The sequence below is a fragment of the Oncorhynchus keta genome, chromosome 2 (genome assembly GCF_023373465.1).
Source record: "Oncorhynchus keta strain PuntledgeMale-10-30-2019 chromosome 2, Oket_V2, whole genome shotgun sequence".
In the NCBI taxonomy this organism is placed as follows: Eukaryota; Metazoa; Chordata; class Actinopteri; order Salmoniformes; family Salmonidae; genus Oncorhynchus; species Oncorhynchus keta.
Genome location: NC_068422.1, coordinates 15,303,838 through 15,319,924, shown reverse-complemented (window position 1 = coordinate 15,319,924; position 16,087 = coordinate 15,303,838). Strand labels below are relative to the sequence as shown.

General features: G+C 44.0%; 1 protein-coding gene across 6 annotated transcripts in view; it reads right to left on the bottom strand.

Moving 5' to 3' along the window:
• LOC118397241 (C-Jun-amino-terminal kinase-interacting protein 4-like) overlaps positions 1-16,087 on the bottom strand; it is a 68,567-nt gene that overhangs the window by 12,019 nt on the left and 40,461 nt on the right. For 5 of the 6 annotated variants that reach the window (XM_052472990.1, XM_052472954.1, XM_052472975.1 and 2 more), the window contains 8 exons: positions 10,630-10,774; positions 2,862-3,375; positions 2,566-2,662; positions 2,200-2,336; positions 1,470-1,527; positions 895-1,047; positions 701-749; positions 487-617 (listed from right to left, as the gene is read on the bottom strand). In XM_052472990.1, the coding sequence (XP_052328950.1) occupies positions 487-617; positions 701-749; positions 895-1,047; positions 1,470-1,527; positions 2,200-2,336; positions 2,566-2,662; positions 2,862-3,375; positions 10,630-10,774 (1,284 nt within the window). Of the gene's footprint in view, positions 1-486; positions 618-700; positions 750-894; positions 1,048-1,469; positions 1,528-2,199; positions 2,337-2,565; positions 2,663-2,861; positions 3,376-10,629; positions 10,775-12,285; positions 14,839-16,087 lie in introns of those variants that run through there. The other variant, XM_052472986.1, reaches the window with a different exon arrangement.

The window sequence follows — 16,087 nt, the reverse complement described above, 5'->3', positions numbered from 1 at the left end:
ATGGAACGCACTAGAAGGGGTGCATGTTTATCAATAAGAACAATGTGTGGGTGGAACACAGAAGACAAAAACTCTTCAATATGCATCACTTTATTTTGGAGTAGCTCAGCTTTAAAAGGCACTGCTTGGTCAATCCGATGTCTGCATTGGCGGTCATGCGGCCTCTGCAGAAGTCAGGGCATTCATACTTCTTGCGCTTCACAGAGCAGTGCAGAGGTTTTGAGCAGAGCTGTCGTCAAGTGAGTTTAAGTTTATACAGGACCTCCAGCCGCCACCAACCGTCAACCAATCCTGTCAATGTGGAGCTATACGGAGCCCTCCGCATTGTTACAAAATTTGGGAGGCCCACAGTGGCACTAAATTTGGCCTCTGCATGCCTCCGGAGGCTCCGCACCTGCGTCACATCATCCATAAGAAGCCTTTTTGAATCAAGCATAAATGGGCTCTTAGTTACAAGACTCCCCTCCTCCCTCTCCCTCTTCTCACCGTATCATCTCTGTCCATCGTACAGCTTCCTGTAGCTCCATCAGTCTCTCCTTGTACTGGTTCCTCTCCATGAGGACTCTGGCCATCTCTACCCTGGTGAACCTCTTCCTCTGAGCCGTGGGAACATCCGCCTGCCAGAAGTGGTATCAGCACCCTCATTAGACACTTCCACAAACAACTCACACACACAAACAACTCACACACACAAACTCACATCTTCCTCACTCTTGGTCTTCACTTTGTCTTCCTCTGCCACCCGAACCCTAAGAGAGAAACACACCATGTGATGAACACGCATCGGGGACACACATACCGGAGATGAACACACACAGGAGATGCCTGGGGATCCCATATTAATCTCAACAGGGGAACAAAGACAGAGAGAAGGAAGGCAGAGTAAAGACTGACCTCCTGAGTTCCTCCTCTAGCTCCTTGTTCTTCTCCTCCAGTCTAGTCTTGGCCTGAGTCACAGCCTCCAGCTCTCCCTGCAACACCTCCTTCTCACACGACAGCTCATCTACACGCGCTATCAGGTCATTCTTCACCACATTCAACGCATTTCTGACGCAACCGTGAGGACAGAGATTAGTCAGCATGATCATTAGGCCCTACACCAACTTTCTCTGGGCCACTGTTTCTGCATCCTGGTCCTGGGGACCCAAAGGGGTGCACATTTCTGTTTTTGTCCTAGCATTACACACCTGATTCCACTATAATCAACTCATAATCAAAACTTTGATTAATGGAATTGGGTGTTTAGTGCTAGGACAAAAACAGAAATGTGCACCCCGTTGATTCGAGGACCAGGATTCAGAAACACTGCGCTAGGTGAACTCTTTGACGAAAGCCATATCCCTCTATGAACAGAAGGTGGCAGTAGTGTGAATTTACTACACAACGTGGGACATTCTTGCTCTGGCAATTTAATAATCTTCCATTGATTTCTTGAGCATGGATGCAGGTGATTTGAAAACACGCCTTACTTGGTCTCCAGCAGCTGAGTGTTCTCATGGATGAGGTGCTCCACTTCACGACCCATACCTTCGGGGAAAAGGAGGGATGAAAAGGAAACATTAATAATAAGAAATGGGAATTCCTCCAGTCTAAAATGGAACGATATAAAACAACATGATACACACATTCCTTCAGTCTTACCAAGAAAGTTAAGGTCTGAGTCTGACACCCATGCTGGCAATGTGAGGTAGAAAACAAAACAGATTAACTTGACAAGATCGTCTTACAGCACGACTTGACTCTATGGGGACTCCACCAGGTCAATATACAGCCTAAAGAACACCTAACCTACAACCTCACTAAAAGGGAGACCCACTGTATATTTTAGTCATAGTTTGGAAGCTAAAAAGGGAGAACTAGGGAGAGGGTGATAAGGGAGAAAATGCAAGGGGTGTGAATGGAATGGTTGATACACACCAGAAAACTCATCTGATGAGAAGAACCAGGAAAATATGAAATAATGAGATGAAGTATGCAGTATGGAAATAAAGTTAATGTGAAAGGGGAGAAATAGCAAATATTTCCTGTAGAAAGGTGAGTCCATCCTAGTATATATGGCAAGTACACACAAGTGCCAGTTGAGTTTTTGCCATTCATTTGGGACGGAGGTAAAGTTTTCCAGATTTACCCAAGGTGTGGGTATGAGATGATGGTCTTGGAATAGGTGAGCGGCAAGTGTCTACAGGGGACGTGTCTTACCGAGCAGGTCGGCCCCCTCGTCCATGTCTGCTATGTCTACTTCCATGTCGGGTCCTGCCGAGGACAGCTCCGCAAACAAAGACTCAGTGTTCCTGTCGAACGCCATGTTTTCTATACCTACTCCTTTAGAAGGAGTACTGGAGAGAGGGATGGGAGGAGGAAGGGGGAGAGAGAGAGCGGGAGGTCATCTGAGTGACCACAGCTTCAATACACTGCATCATGAAATAAAGTGTTTGTTTTCATATCCGGCTGCAAGGACCAAGCTGGAAGCGATTGTCTGTACAGTTTGACAGATAAATGATGATTGAGTGTTCAGGATAGAGATGCAGAGATGGAGATAGAAACACTAGTTCCTGTTGACCCTACCTGGCATCTTTGTAGCCACTGAGGTCCATGTCCAGTTCAGGAGTGGACTCTATGATGGACTGCACCTCTGATGACTCAGTGTTATCATCTGCTGCGTCTGTAGAGGAGATGGAATAACATGTTAGAGTACTAACCTTCTGGGACAAATGGGTACGTTTGACATGGTGAATACAGTGGTGAGGCCAATGTGATGCCAAACTCATTTTAGTAGGTTTTCTAATGTAACAAAATCCCAAGTCCCTCAACATAGCCAATCCCCATGTTCTCAGTTTATGCCCTGGAGCTACAGTACTGACCTGTGAGAGGTCCTGACCCTCCTCTGACTCCTGCTCCTCTCAGCTCGGAGTCCTGTCCCTCCTGTACTGTGGTGTTCTTACTGCTGATGTTCTCGGGCTTCCTGTCGCTTCTGTCCAGGTTCCTGTTCAGACCCTCGCTCAGTTCCTCTAACTCTTCCTGGTGGGGTGTGCCCACAGATGCCATGGCAACATCAGACGCAGAAGTAGACATGGGAGTGGCCGACATAGACCCGCCCCCTTGACTGGACATTGGGGAGACAGATTTGGAGCCGCCGCTTTGCGTGGACATTGGGGTAACCGACTTTGAGTCCACCCCTTGAGATGAAATAGGGGTACTGAATTTGGACTCTTCTTGAGAAGACATCAGGGTGGCCGATTTAGAGCCACCTTGCTGCGAGGACATTTTGGAGCCTGCTCCTTGGCTGGACATGGGGGTCCCCAACTTGGAGCCCCCTTTAGGAGACATAGGTGGGTTGGACTTGGAGCCTCCACGGTTAGCATTTGACATCTCATCCTACCGAAGAGAAAGATGAAGAATAAATTAAATAATGACAGATGGTCATTCTCAAGTCAAGCTTCTTTCTCTCAAAAAGGAATAAGCATATTTGAAAAAAAGTTAGCCAATGCAACAAAACCATTAATGCTCAGTCAAAAGGCAAATGTTATAAAGACAATGGTATAAAAGTGCATAAAACAAAACAAGAAAACTAAATGCAGTTTAAACCAACCAGAAAAACATCTAAATTCAAATCAAAGTCTTTAGATCACACAGTTAGAAAACAAAACAAACATGTTGTAGCATATTCTACAGCTACGGCTAGTTGATTGGGTTGAAGTACAGCTGGTGCTCTCTATGCATTAGTAATCCTAGCAAGCCGTCTGAACCCCTGAAAGACTGCGATGCATCTGAAATGGCACCCTACTCCCTATATAGTGCACTACTTTTGGTCAGAGCCCCATAGGGCTGAAAGTAATGCACTACATAGGGAATAGGGATCATTTAAGATTCAGCCCCACGGTCACACCCCGGTCCAGATGAGGAACCTGCTTGGGTTGCATGCAGCTGGCAATGTACTATGATCTATGGTGGCATAAAGACTAGATTACGCTTTTATGAGACGACGTCGTATTCGTTGTCAACAACACAGCAATTACAGGCCATAAAAACAACAACGCGGTAGTTTGGACCTGGTTCTGTTTAGCCTGCTGATTGGCCGAACGCCTCTGCCATCTGCTTGGGGAGTCTGGCGCCCCCAACTGGTTAAGAGAACATTTACAACGAAGGCCTGTTTTAGAGCCGCAATCACAACTGGCCACATAATCAAAACACAGAGGTATAAAGATTACAAAGGGGGGCAATCAGAAGAGATAGAACAACAGATTTATGTTGAAACAAGATTATTGCAAAGTCATTACGTATCTATCGATATATGAACAAAAATAAAATGCAACATGTTTCATGAGCTGAAATAAAATGTTATTTATTTACAGCCCTGTTGGTGAGCATTTCTCCTGTGCCAAGATAATTCATCCACCTGACAGGTCTGGCATATCAAGAAGCTGATTAAACAGCATGATCATTATACAGGTGCAACTTGTGTTGTGGACAATGAAGGGCCACTTTAAAATGTGCAGTTTTGTCACAACACAATGCCACAGATGTCAAAACGCCACAAGTTGAGGGAGATTGCAATTGGCATGCTGGCTGCAGGAATATCCACCAGAGCTGCTGCCAGAGAAATAAATGTTAATTTCTCTACCATAAACTGCCTCCAATGTAATTTGAGAGAATTTGGCAGTATATCCAACCGGCCTCACAATCACAGCTCCCAAGTGGGTGGGCCTATGCCCTCCAAGGCCTACCCATGGCTGTACCCCTGCCCAGTCATGTCAAATCCATAGATTAAGGCCTAATGAATTTATTTCAATTGACTGATTTCCTTATATGAACTGTAACTCAGTAAAATCTTTCAAATTGTTGCAGTTCAACTCATCCCAAATGGGTTGAGGTCAGGTGATTGTAGAGGACAGGTCATCTGATGCAGCTCTCCATCCCACTCCTTCTTGGTCAAATAGCCCTTACAAAGCCTGGAGGTGTGTTGGGTCATTGTCCTGTTGAAAAACAAATGATTGGCCCACAATGCACATGGGAAGGCGTATCGCTGCAGAATGCTGTGGTAGCCATGCTGGTTAAGTGTGCCTTGAATTCTAAATAAATAACAGACAGTGTTACCAGCAAAGCACCACCACACCACCTCCATGCTTCACGGTGGGAACCACATACGAGGAGATCATCCGGTCACCTAATCTGCATCTCACAATGACATGGCTGTTGGAACCCAAAATCAAAAATGTGGACTCAGACCAAAATGACAGATTTCCACTGGTCTAATGTCCATCGCTCGTGTTTCTTGGCCCAAGCAAGTCTCCTCTCCTTATTGGTGTCCTTTAGTAGTGGTTTCCTTGCAGCAATTTGACCATGAAGGCCTGATTCACACAGTATCCTCTGAACAGTAGAGATGTTTCTGTTACTTGAACTCTGTGAAGTAATTATTTGGGCTGTAATCTGAGGTGCAGTTAACTCGAATGACCTTATCTTCTGCAGCAAAAGTAACTCTGGCGGTCCTCATGAGAGCCAGTTTCATCATAGCACTTGATGGTTTTTGCGACTGCACTTCAAATTTAACGGATTGACTGAACTTCATGTCTTAAAGTAATGGACTGTCGTTTCTCTTTGTTTATTTGAGCATTTCTTACCATAATATAGACTTGGTATTTTACCAATAGTATACCACCCCTACCTTGTCACAACACAACTGATTGGCTCAAATGCATTAAGAAAGAAATTCCACAAATTAACTTTTACCAAGGCATACCTGTTGAAACCTGCCGTTTCCAGGTTCGATTACAGGCTCAAAATGGCCAGAAACAAAGGACTTTCTTCAGCAACTCGTCAGTCTTTTCATGTTCTGAGAAATGAAGGCTATTCCATGCGAGAAATTGCCAGTTTGAGAAACAGACTCCTCACAAGTCCTCAACTGAAGATCTCGAACAACGCTGTGTACTACTCCCTTCACAGAACAGCGCAAACTGGCCCTAACCAGAACAGAAAGAGGAGTGGGAGGCCTGAGCAATAGGACAAGTACATTAGTGTGTCTAGTTTGAGATACAGATGCCTCACAAGTCCTCAACTGGCAGCTTAATTAAATAGTGCCCGTAAAAACACCAGTCTCAACGTCAACAGTGAAGAGGCGACTCCGGGATGCTGGCCTTCTAGGCAGAGTTGCAAAGAAAAAGCCATATCTCAGACTGGCCAATAAAAAGAAAAGATTAAGATGGGCAAAATAAACAGACACTGGACAGAAGAACAGAGCAAGAAAAGACTGACGAGTTCAGAAGATCAGAAGAAAATTCTTTGTTTCTGGCCATTTTGAGCCTGTAATCGAACCCACAAATGCTGATGCTCCAGATACTCAACCAGTCTAAAGAAGTACAGTTTTATTGCTTCTTTAAATCAGCACAACAGTTTTCAGCTGTGCTAACATAATTGCAAAAGGGTTTTCTAATGATCAACTTGAATTAGCAAACACAATGTGCCATTGGAACACAGGAGTGATGGTTGCTGATAATGGGCTGCTGTACGCCTACAGTTGAAATAAGAAGTTGACATACACTTAGGTTGGAGTCATAACTTTTTCAACCACTCCACAAATTTCTTGTTAACAAACTATAGGTTTGGCAAGTCGGTTAGGACATCTACTTTGTGCATGACAAGTAATTTTTCCAACAATTGTTTACAGACAGATTATTTCACTTATAATTCCAGTGGGTCAAAAGTTTACATAGTCAACTTAGTCTATCTTTAAACAGCTTTGGAAATTCCAGAAAATTATGTAATGGCTTTAGAAGCTTCTCATAGGCTAATTGACAATTTTAGTCAATTGGTGGTGTACCTGTGGATGTATTTCAAGGCCTACCTTTAAACTCAGTGCCTCTTTGCTTGACATCATGGGAAAATCTAAAGAAATCAGCCAAGAACTCAGAAAACAAATTATAGACCTCCACAAGTCTGATTCATCATTGGGAGCAATATCCAAACACCTGAAGGTACCACATTCATCTGTACAAACAATAGTGTGCAAGAACAAACACCATGGGACCACGCAGCCGCCATACAGCTCAGAAAGGGAGATGCATTCTGTCTCCTAGAGATGAACGTACTTTGGTGCGAAAAGTGTAAATCAATCCCAGAACAACAGCAAAGGATCTTGTGAAGATGCTGGAGGAAATAGGTACAAAAGTCCTATGATCGGCATAACCTGAAAGGCCGCTCAGCAAGGAAGAAGCCACTGCTCCAACCAGCCCTGGCCTCAATCCTATAGAAAATTTGTGTCCAGAACTGAAAAAGCGTGTGCGAGCAAGGAGGCTTACAAACCTGACTCCGTTACACCAGCTCTGTCAGGAGGAATAGGACAAAATACACCCAACTGATTTTGGGAAGCTTGTGGAAGGCTACCTGAAATGTTTGACCCAAGATAAAACATGTAAAGGCAATGCTACCAAATACTAAATGAGTGTATGTAAACATCTGACCCACTGGGAATGTGATGAAAGAAATAAAAGCTGAAATAAAAATCACTCTACACTATTATTCTGACATTTCACATTCTTGAAATAAAGTGGTGATCCTAACTGACCTAAAACAGGGAATTCTTACTAGGATTAAATGTCAGGAATTGTGAAAAACTTAGTTTAAATGTAGTTTGCTAAGGTGTATGTAAACTTCAGACTTCAACTCTATTTAGATAGTGCATGCTGCAAGGAGGCATAAGGACTGCAGATATGGCCAGGTCAATAAATGGCAATGTCCGTACTGTGAGATGCCTAAGACAGCGCTACAGGTAGACAGGACGGACAGCTGATCATCCTCTCAGTGTAACAACACCTGCACAGGATCGGCACATCCGAACATCACAGCTGCGGGACAGGTACAGGATGGCAACAACTGCCCTAGTTCCACACCATGCGCAATGCCTCCATCAGTGCTCAGACTGTCCGCAATAGACAGAGAGGCTGGACTGAGGGCTTGTAGGACTGTTGTAATGCAGGTCCTCACCAGACATCATAGGCAACAACGTCGCCTATGGGCACAAACCTGCCGTCGCTGGACCAGACAGGACTGGCAAAAAGTGCTCTTCACCGATGAGTCTGGGTTTTGTCTCACCAGGGGTGAAGGTCGGATATGTGTTTATCGTTGAAGGAATGAGTGTTACACCGAGGCCTGTACTCTGGAGCGGGATCGATTTGGAGGTGGAGGGTCCGTCATGGTCTGGGGCGGTGTGTCACAGCATCATCGGACTGAGCTTGTCGTCATTTCAGGCAATCTCAACGCTGTGCATTATAGGGAAGACATCCTCCTCCCTCATGTGGTACCCTTCCTGCAGGCTCATCCTGACATGACCCTCCAGCATGACATACAAATATTTACACATGTTCAGTTTGCTGAAAATAAACGCAGTTGACAGTGAGAAGACGTTTCTTTTTTGCTGAGTTTATATATAGCTGTATACACACATGTACAGTTGAAGTCTGAAGTTTACATACACCTTAGCCAAATACATTTAAACTCAGTTTTTCACAATTCAAAAAATTCCATCTTATTTTAAGAATGTGAAATGTCAGAATAATAGTAGAGAGAATGATTTATTTCAGCTTTTATTTCTTTCATCACATTCCCAGTGGGTCAGAAGTTTACATACACTCAATTAGTATTTGGTAGCATTGCTTTTAAATTGTTTAACTTGAGTCAAACGTTTTCGGTAGTCTTCCCACAATAAGTTGGGTGAATTTTGGCTCATTCCTCCAGACAGAGCTGGTGTAACAGAGTCGGGTTTGTAGGCCTCCTTGCTCACACATGCTTTTTCAGTTCTGCCCACAAATTTTCTATAGGATTGAGGTCGGGGATTTATGATGGCCACTCCAATACCTTGACTTCGTTGATGGTCATTATAGCCAAACAGTTCAATTTTTATTTCATGGACCAGAGAACATTTCTCCAAAAAGTACAATCTTTGTCCCCATGTGCAGTTGCAAACCGTAGTCTGGCTTTATTATGGTGGTTTTTGAGCAGTGGCTTCTTCCTTGCTGAGCGGGCTTTCAGGTTAAAGGCACAGTCAACTTAGTCTATGTAAACTTCTGACCCACTGCAATTGTGACACAGTGAAATAACCTGCCTGTAAACAATTGTTGGAAAAATTACTTGTGTCACGCAAAAAGTAGATGTCCTAACCGACCTGCCAGAACTATAGTTTGTTAACAATAAATCTGTGGAGTGGTTGAAAAACAGGTTTTAATGACTCCAACCTAAGTGTATGTAAACTTATGACTTAAACTGTATATACATATATATTATATATATACGTATGTATGCAAATATACACACACTTATTTTTTCCTGGCGAGACACGCTTTTAAATGGGTAGTTGTTGGCTTAATGACTGGAAGTCTATGGGAACACCCACCAGTACTGAAAACAAATCCTATGGGAAACACTGGTGTGTGCAAACTGGAGACAGATAGAATCAGTGGGGGAGAGGGAGAGAGAGAAAGAGACTGTGGGAGAGGGGGAGGAGTGTAACCAAAAACTGTTAATCTTTGGGAAATGTCGAATCGGAGGTGTCACACAAAGGCATCCCTGTGAGTCTGAACTGTGGGAGCCTGATGAAAAGGCTGTGTGTGTGTGTGTGTGCTAAAAAGTCAGCATGAGAGATCCACAGTGACACCTCTATTGTGCCAGAGGCATCGAAAGTGAGAAAGAGACAGTTTAGTGGGATCAGGGATTGAGAAAGCAAAGGTTTGATAGAGAGAAGAAGGGGGAGTATTATGTAGAAAATATGATTTAGCAGCAGCCAGGACTGAGCTTCAACATGAATAGATGAAACTTAAGTGCCAGTCCCATATCTTACGTCAAATGTGGTCTTGCAATCTCATGAAATACCCCTCTTCCTGGTACCTGAATTATTCCATTTGACCCCCGTGTAGAAGAATATCACAACAAATGAATACTTAAAATCAGCCCATCATGAATGAGTATTCATGATAGAACTTTTCTCACAGCGTGGTTTCTATGGGCAACTGTGGGGAGGTTCTAGCATGGCCCTGGCAGAAAGCAGCCCTTCGGTCTGCTCAGACACTCTGTCCTGTTTCTCTGTTAGACTCTTGCCCTCTTCTCTCGCTCCTCTGTTCCCTTCTTCCCCTGTTCTCTCCCTCTCTCCTCTGTTCTACCCTTCCCCTGCTCCTGGCCCCGAATGGTACCACTTCCTCTCTCCCCATGGGCCCTCAGCCACACTCATACCCCACCCCCCTGCTTAGGCATTCCAGGCACACTGATTCAAGTCTCCCTCTCAATCGTGCTTTGGTACTGCAGACACACTGAATCAAACTTCCTTTTCAATAAGCCTTCCCGTCCTCCGGCAGGGTGATGGGTTGAAAGCGTATGTTTCCACAAAGACACAGAGTATCTACTCTGGGCCAAATTACCCCTGCCTTACGTCACCCCTCAGAGTTCTGGGAAATGCTAAGAGGAGGCATGGGGGATGGTCAGGTCTGAGGGTATGGTCATTCATCTTAGATTGCAGACTTAAACCACCGAGTACACTTTGTACTCACACAGTGAATTTGTGAAAAGTCTGTCCAAAACAGTGGCTGCATGATAGAACAACGTTGGCACCGGAGGAAAGAGATTGACAGGTGAGAAGTAGATTGTTACCTTAAGGCTGATGTTGGAGTGAGGGTGGCTCAGGTCGTTATATCTCCAGGGTTCAGACGGCGTTTCCACAGTTTCCCTCTGTGGGTCAGGGGTCAAATCACTTCCTGGTAACTGGAATAACCCCATGGAGATGGGACGTTCCTTCCTGGATTCAGAAAAAGAAGAGGGGGAGGAATATTCAGTATTGACAGAATAAGGGAGAAGAGATGGATTGTTGATTGCTGGTCTCATCTCCATGGGGTTATTTTTTTCCTCATTGCACTTTCTGTGAGTCAGAGCTATGAACTTAAATCTGTATTTACCTAATTTCTAGAGGTTGACCGATTATGATTTTTCCATGACAATACCAATACCGATTATTGGAGGACCAAAAAACCTGATACCGATTAATCTGCCGATATAGATATATATATATATATATATATATATATATATATATATATATATATATATATATATGTAATAATGACAACTACAACAATACTGAATAAACAATGAACACTTTTATTTTAACTTAATATAATACATAAATAAAATCAACTTAGTCTCAAAAAATAATGTAACATGTTCAATTTGGTTTAAATAATGCAAAAACAGTCTAGGAGAAGAAAGTAAAAGTGCAATATGTGCCATGTAAAAAGGCTAACGTTTAAGTTCCTTGCTGGTGGTTCCTTTAAACTTCAGTCTTCCATATTCCCAGTTAAGTTTTAAGTTGTCATTATTATAGGCATTATGACGCATCAACGATTTCGCGCTACACCATTTGTATTTTATATACCTTTGACTATTGGATGTTCTTATAGGCACATAATATTGCCAGCCTAATCTTGGTAGTTGATAGGCTTGAAGTCATAAACAGCGCTGTGCTTCAAGCATGGCTAAGAGCTGCTGGCAAATGCAGGAAAGTGCTGTTTGAATTGATGCTTACGAGCCTGCTGCTGCCTTCCGCAGCTCAGTCAGACTGCTCTATCAAATAATAGACATAATTATAATATAATAAACACAGAAATACGAGCCTTAGGTCATTAATATGGTCAAATCTGGAAACTATCATTTCGGATTCAAAACGTCTATTCTTTCAGTGAAATACGGAACCATTCCGTATTTTATCGAACGGGTGGCAACCCTAAGTCTAAATATTGCTTACATTGGCACAACCTTCAATGTTGTAATTATGTACAATTCTGGCAAATGAATGAAGGTCTTTGTTAGGAAGAAATGGTCTTCAGACAGTTCGCAAAGAGCCAGGCAGCCCAAACTGCTGCATATACCCTGAGTCGGCTTGTGCGGAACGCAAGAGAAGTGATACAACTTCCCTAGTTAATATTGCCTGCTAACATGAATTTATTTTAACTAAATATGCAGGTTTAAAAATATATACTTGTGTATTGATTTTAAGAAAAGGCATTGATGTTTATGGTTAGGTACATTGGTGCAACGATTGTGCTTTTTTCACGAATGCTCTTTTGTTAAATTATCACCCGTTTGGTGAAGTAGGCTGTGATTCGATGATAAATGAACTGGCACCGCATTGATTATATGCAACACAGGACAAGCTAGTTAAACTAGTAATTTCATCAACAATGTGGAGTTAACATAATCACAAGTTAAGATTTGTTTTTAATAAGATACGTTTAAAGCTAGCTAGCAACTTACCGTGGCTCCTTGCAGCCACCAGGTCCTTTTGATGCTGCACTCACGTAACAGGTGGTCAAGCCTGCCACGCAGTCTCCTCGTGGATTGCAATGTAAATCGGCATCCAAAAATGCAGATTACCGATTGTTGTGAAAACTTCGGCCAATTGGCCATGCCGATTAATCGGTCCACCTCTAATTTCTACCAGCATGTCACGAGTAACCAGAGGAAAATTAACTCGACCACCTTTACGCCACACAGAGATGCATACAAAGCACTCCCTCGCCCTCCAATTGGCAAATCTGACCATAATTATATCCTCCTGATTCCTGATTACAAGCAAAAAATGAAGAAGGACGTACCAGTGGCTTAATATGGAAGTGGTCAGTTGAGGCAGATGCTACGCTACAGGACAGTTTTGCTAGCACAGACTAGAATATGTTCTGGGATTCATCTAATGGCATTGAGGAGTATACCACCTCAGTCACCGGCTTCATCAATAAGTGCATCTACGACGTCGTCCCCACACGTACATATCCCAACCAGAAGCCATGGATTACATGCAACATCCGCACCGAGCTAAAGGCTAGAGCTTCCACTTTCAAGGAGCGGGACACTAATCCAGACACTTGTAAGAACTCCCTCTATGCCCTCAGACGAACCATCAAACAAGCAAAGCATCAATACAGGACTAAGATTGAATCATACTACAACGGCTCCGATGCTCGTTGGATGTGGCAGGGCTTGCAAACTATTACGGACTAAAGGGAAACCCAGCTGCAAGCTGCCCAGTGACGTGAGCCTACCAGACAGGCTAAATGCCTTTTATGCTCGATTCGAGGAAAGCAACACTGAAGCATGCATGAGAGCACCAGCTGTTCCGGACGACTGGGTGATCACGTTCTCCCTAGCCGATGTGAGCGAGACCTTTAAAACAGGTCAACATTTTTTATATATATTTTTTATTTGACCTTTATTTAACTAGGCAAGTCAGTTCAGAACAAATTCTTATTTTCAATGACGGCCTAGGAACAGTGGGCTAACTGCCTTGTTCAGGGGCAGAAAGACAGATTTTTACCTTGTTGCAAGATCAAATCCCTGATCTGACCTTTCGGTTACTAGAACAATGCTCTAACCACTATGCTACCTGCCGCCCCACAAGGCTGCAGTGCCAGACGGATTACCAGGACATGTACTCAGAGCATGTCTGGACCAACTGGCAAGTGTCTCGTTGACTTTTTCAACCTCTCCCTGACTGAGTCTGTAATATCAACATGTTTCAAGCAGACCACCATATTCCCTGTGCCCAAGAAAGCAAAGGTAACCTGCCTAAATAGCACTCACGTCGGTAGCAATTAAGTGCTTTGAAAGGCTGGTCATGGCTCACATCGACACCATCATCCCGGAAGCCCTAGACCCACTCCAATTCGCAAACCATCCCGTCAGCTCCACAGATGACGCAATCGCACTCCACACTGCCCTTTCCCACCTGGACAAAAGGAACACCTATGTGAGAATGCTGTTCATTGACTACAGCTCAGAATTCAAACACCACAGTGCCCACAAAGCTCATCACTAAGCTAAGGACCCTGATCCCTGATCCTCAACACGGGGGCCACTCAGGTGTGCCCGATTAGTCCCCTACTATACTCCCTGTTCACCCACGACTGTGTGGCTAAGCATGACTCCAACATTATCATTAAGTTTGCTGACGACAAAAGTGGTAGGCCTGATCACCGACAACGATGAGGTAGCCTACAGGGAGGAGGTCAGAGACCTGGCAGTGTGGTGCCAAGACAACAACCTCTCCCTCAATGTAAGCAAGACAAAAGAGCTGATCGTGGAAGAGGACGGAAAAGGATGGCAGAACACGCCCCCATTCACATCAACGGGGCTGTAGTGATGCGGGTCGAGAGCTTCAAGTTTCTTGGTGTCCACCCCACCAACAAACTATCATGGTCCAAGCACACCAAGCCAGTCACGAAGAGGGCACGACAACACCTTTTCCCCCTCAGGAGACTGAAAAGATGGCGCATATTTGGCGCATGTGACAAATAACATTTGATTTGAAAGAGTTTCAAAAAGGTATTGACGGTATTGAAAAACCCTCCCGTGGCTAAAGTGGGGCAAAAAAGTATTTAGTCAGCCACCAAATTGTGCAAGTTCTCCCACTTAAAAAGATGAGAGGCCTGTAATTTTCATCATAGGTACACTTCAACTATGAAAGACAAAATGTTCCCGCTCAGCCCAGTCAAAACTGTTCGCTGCTCTGGCCCCCCAATGGTGGAACAAACTCCCTCACGACGCCAGGACAGCGGAGTCAATCACCACCTTCCGGAGACACCTGAAACCCCACCTCTTCAAGGAATACCTAGGATAGGGTAAGTAAGGGTAAGTAATCCTTCTCACCCCCCCCCAACAAGATTTAGATGCAAGTGGCTGTTCCACTGGTTGTCATAAGGTGTATGCACCAATTTGTAAGTCGCTCTGGATAAGAGCGTCTGCTAAATGACTTAAATGTAAATGTAAATGTAAAATGAGGGGGAAAAAATCCAGAAAATCACATTGTAGGATTTTGAATTAATTTATTTACAAATTATGGTGGAAAATAAGTATTTGGTCACCTACAAACATGAAAGATTTCTGGCTCTCACAGACCTGTAACTTCTTCTTTAAGAGGCTCTTCTGTCCTCCACTCGTTACCTGTATTAATGGAACCTGTTTGAACTTGTTATCAGTATAAAAGACACCTGTCCACAACCTCAAACAGTCACACTCCAAACTCCACTATGGCCAAGACCAAAGAGCTGTCAAAGGACACCAGAAACAAAATTGTAGACCCGCACCAGGCTGGGAAGACTACATCTGCAATAGGTAAGCAGCTTGGTTTGAAGAAATCAACTGTGGGAGCAATTATTAGGAAATGGAAGACATACAAGACCACTGATAATCTCCCTCTATCAGGGGCTCCACGCAAGATCTCACCCGGTGGGGTCAAAATGATCACAAGAACGGTGAGCAAAAATCCCAGAACCACACGGGGGGGACCTAGTGAATGACCTGCAGAGAGCTGGGACCAAAGTACCATCAGTAACACACTACGCCGCCAGGGACTCAAATCCTGCAGTGCCAGACGTGTCCCCCTGCTTAAGCCAGTACATGTCCAGGCCCGTCTGAAGTTTGCTAGAGAGCATTTGGATGATCCAGAAGAAGATTGTGAGAATGTCATATGGTAAGATGAAACCAAAATATAACTTTTTGGTAAAAACTCAATTCATCGTGTTTGGAGGACAAAGAATGCTGAGTTGCATCCAAAGAACACCATACCTACTGTGAAGCATGGGGTGGAAACATCATGCAAAGGGACCAAGGCGACTGATCCGTGTAAAGGAAAGAATGAATGGGGCCATGTATCGTGAGATTTTGAGTGAAAACCTCCTTCCATCAGCAAGGGCATTGAAGATGAAACGTGGCTGGGTCTTTCAGCATGACAATGATCCCAAACCCACCGCCCGGGCAACGAAGGAGTGGCTTCGCATTTCAAGGTCCTGGAGTGGCCTGGCCAGTCTCCAGATCTCAACCCCATAGAAAATCTTTGGAAGGAGTTGAAAGTCCGTAATACCCAGCAACAGCCCAAAAACATCACTGCTCTAGAGGAGATATGCATGGAGGAGTGGGCCAAAATACCAGCAAGTGTGTGAAAACCTTGAAGACTTACAGGAAACGTTTGACCTCTGTCATTGCCAACAAAGGGTATTTAACAAATTATTGAGATAAACTTTTGTCATTGACCAAATACTTATTTTCCACCATCATCTGCAAA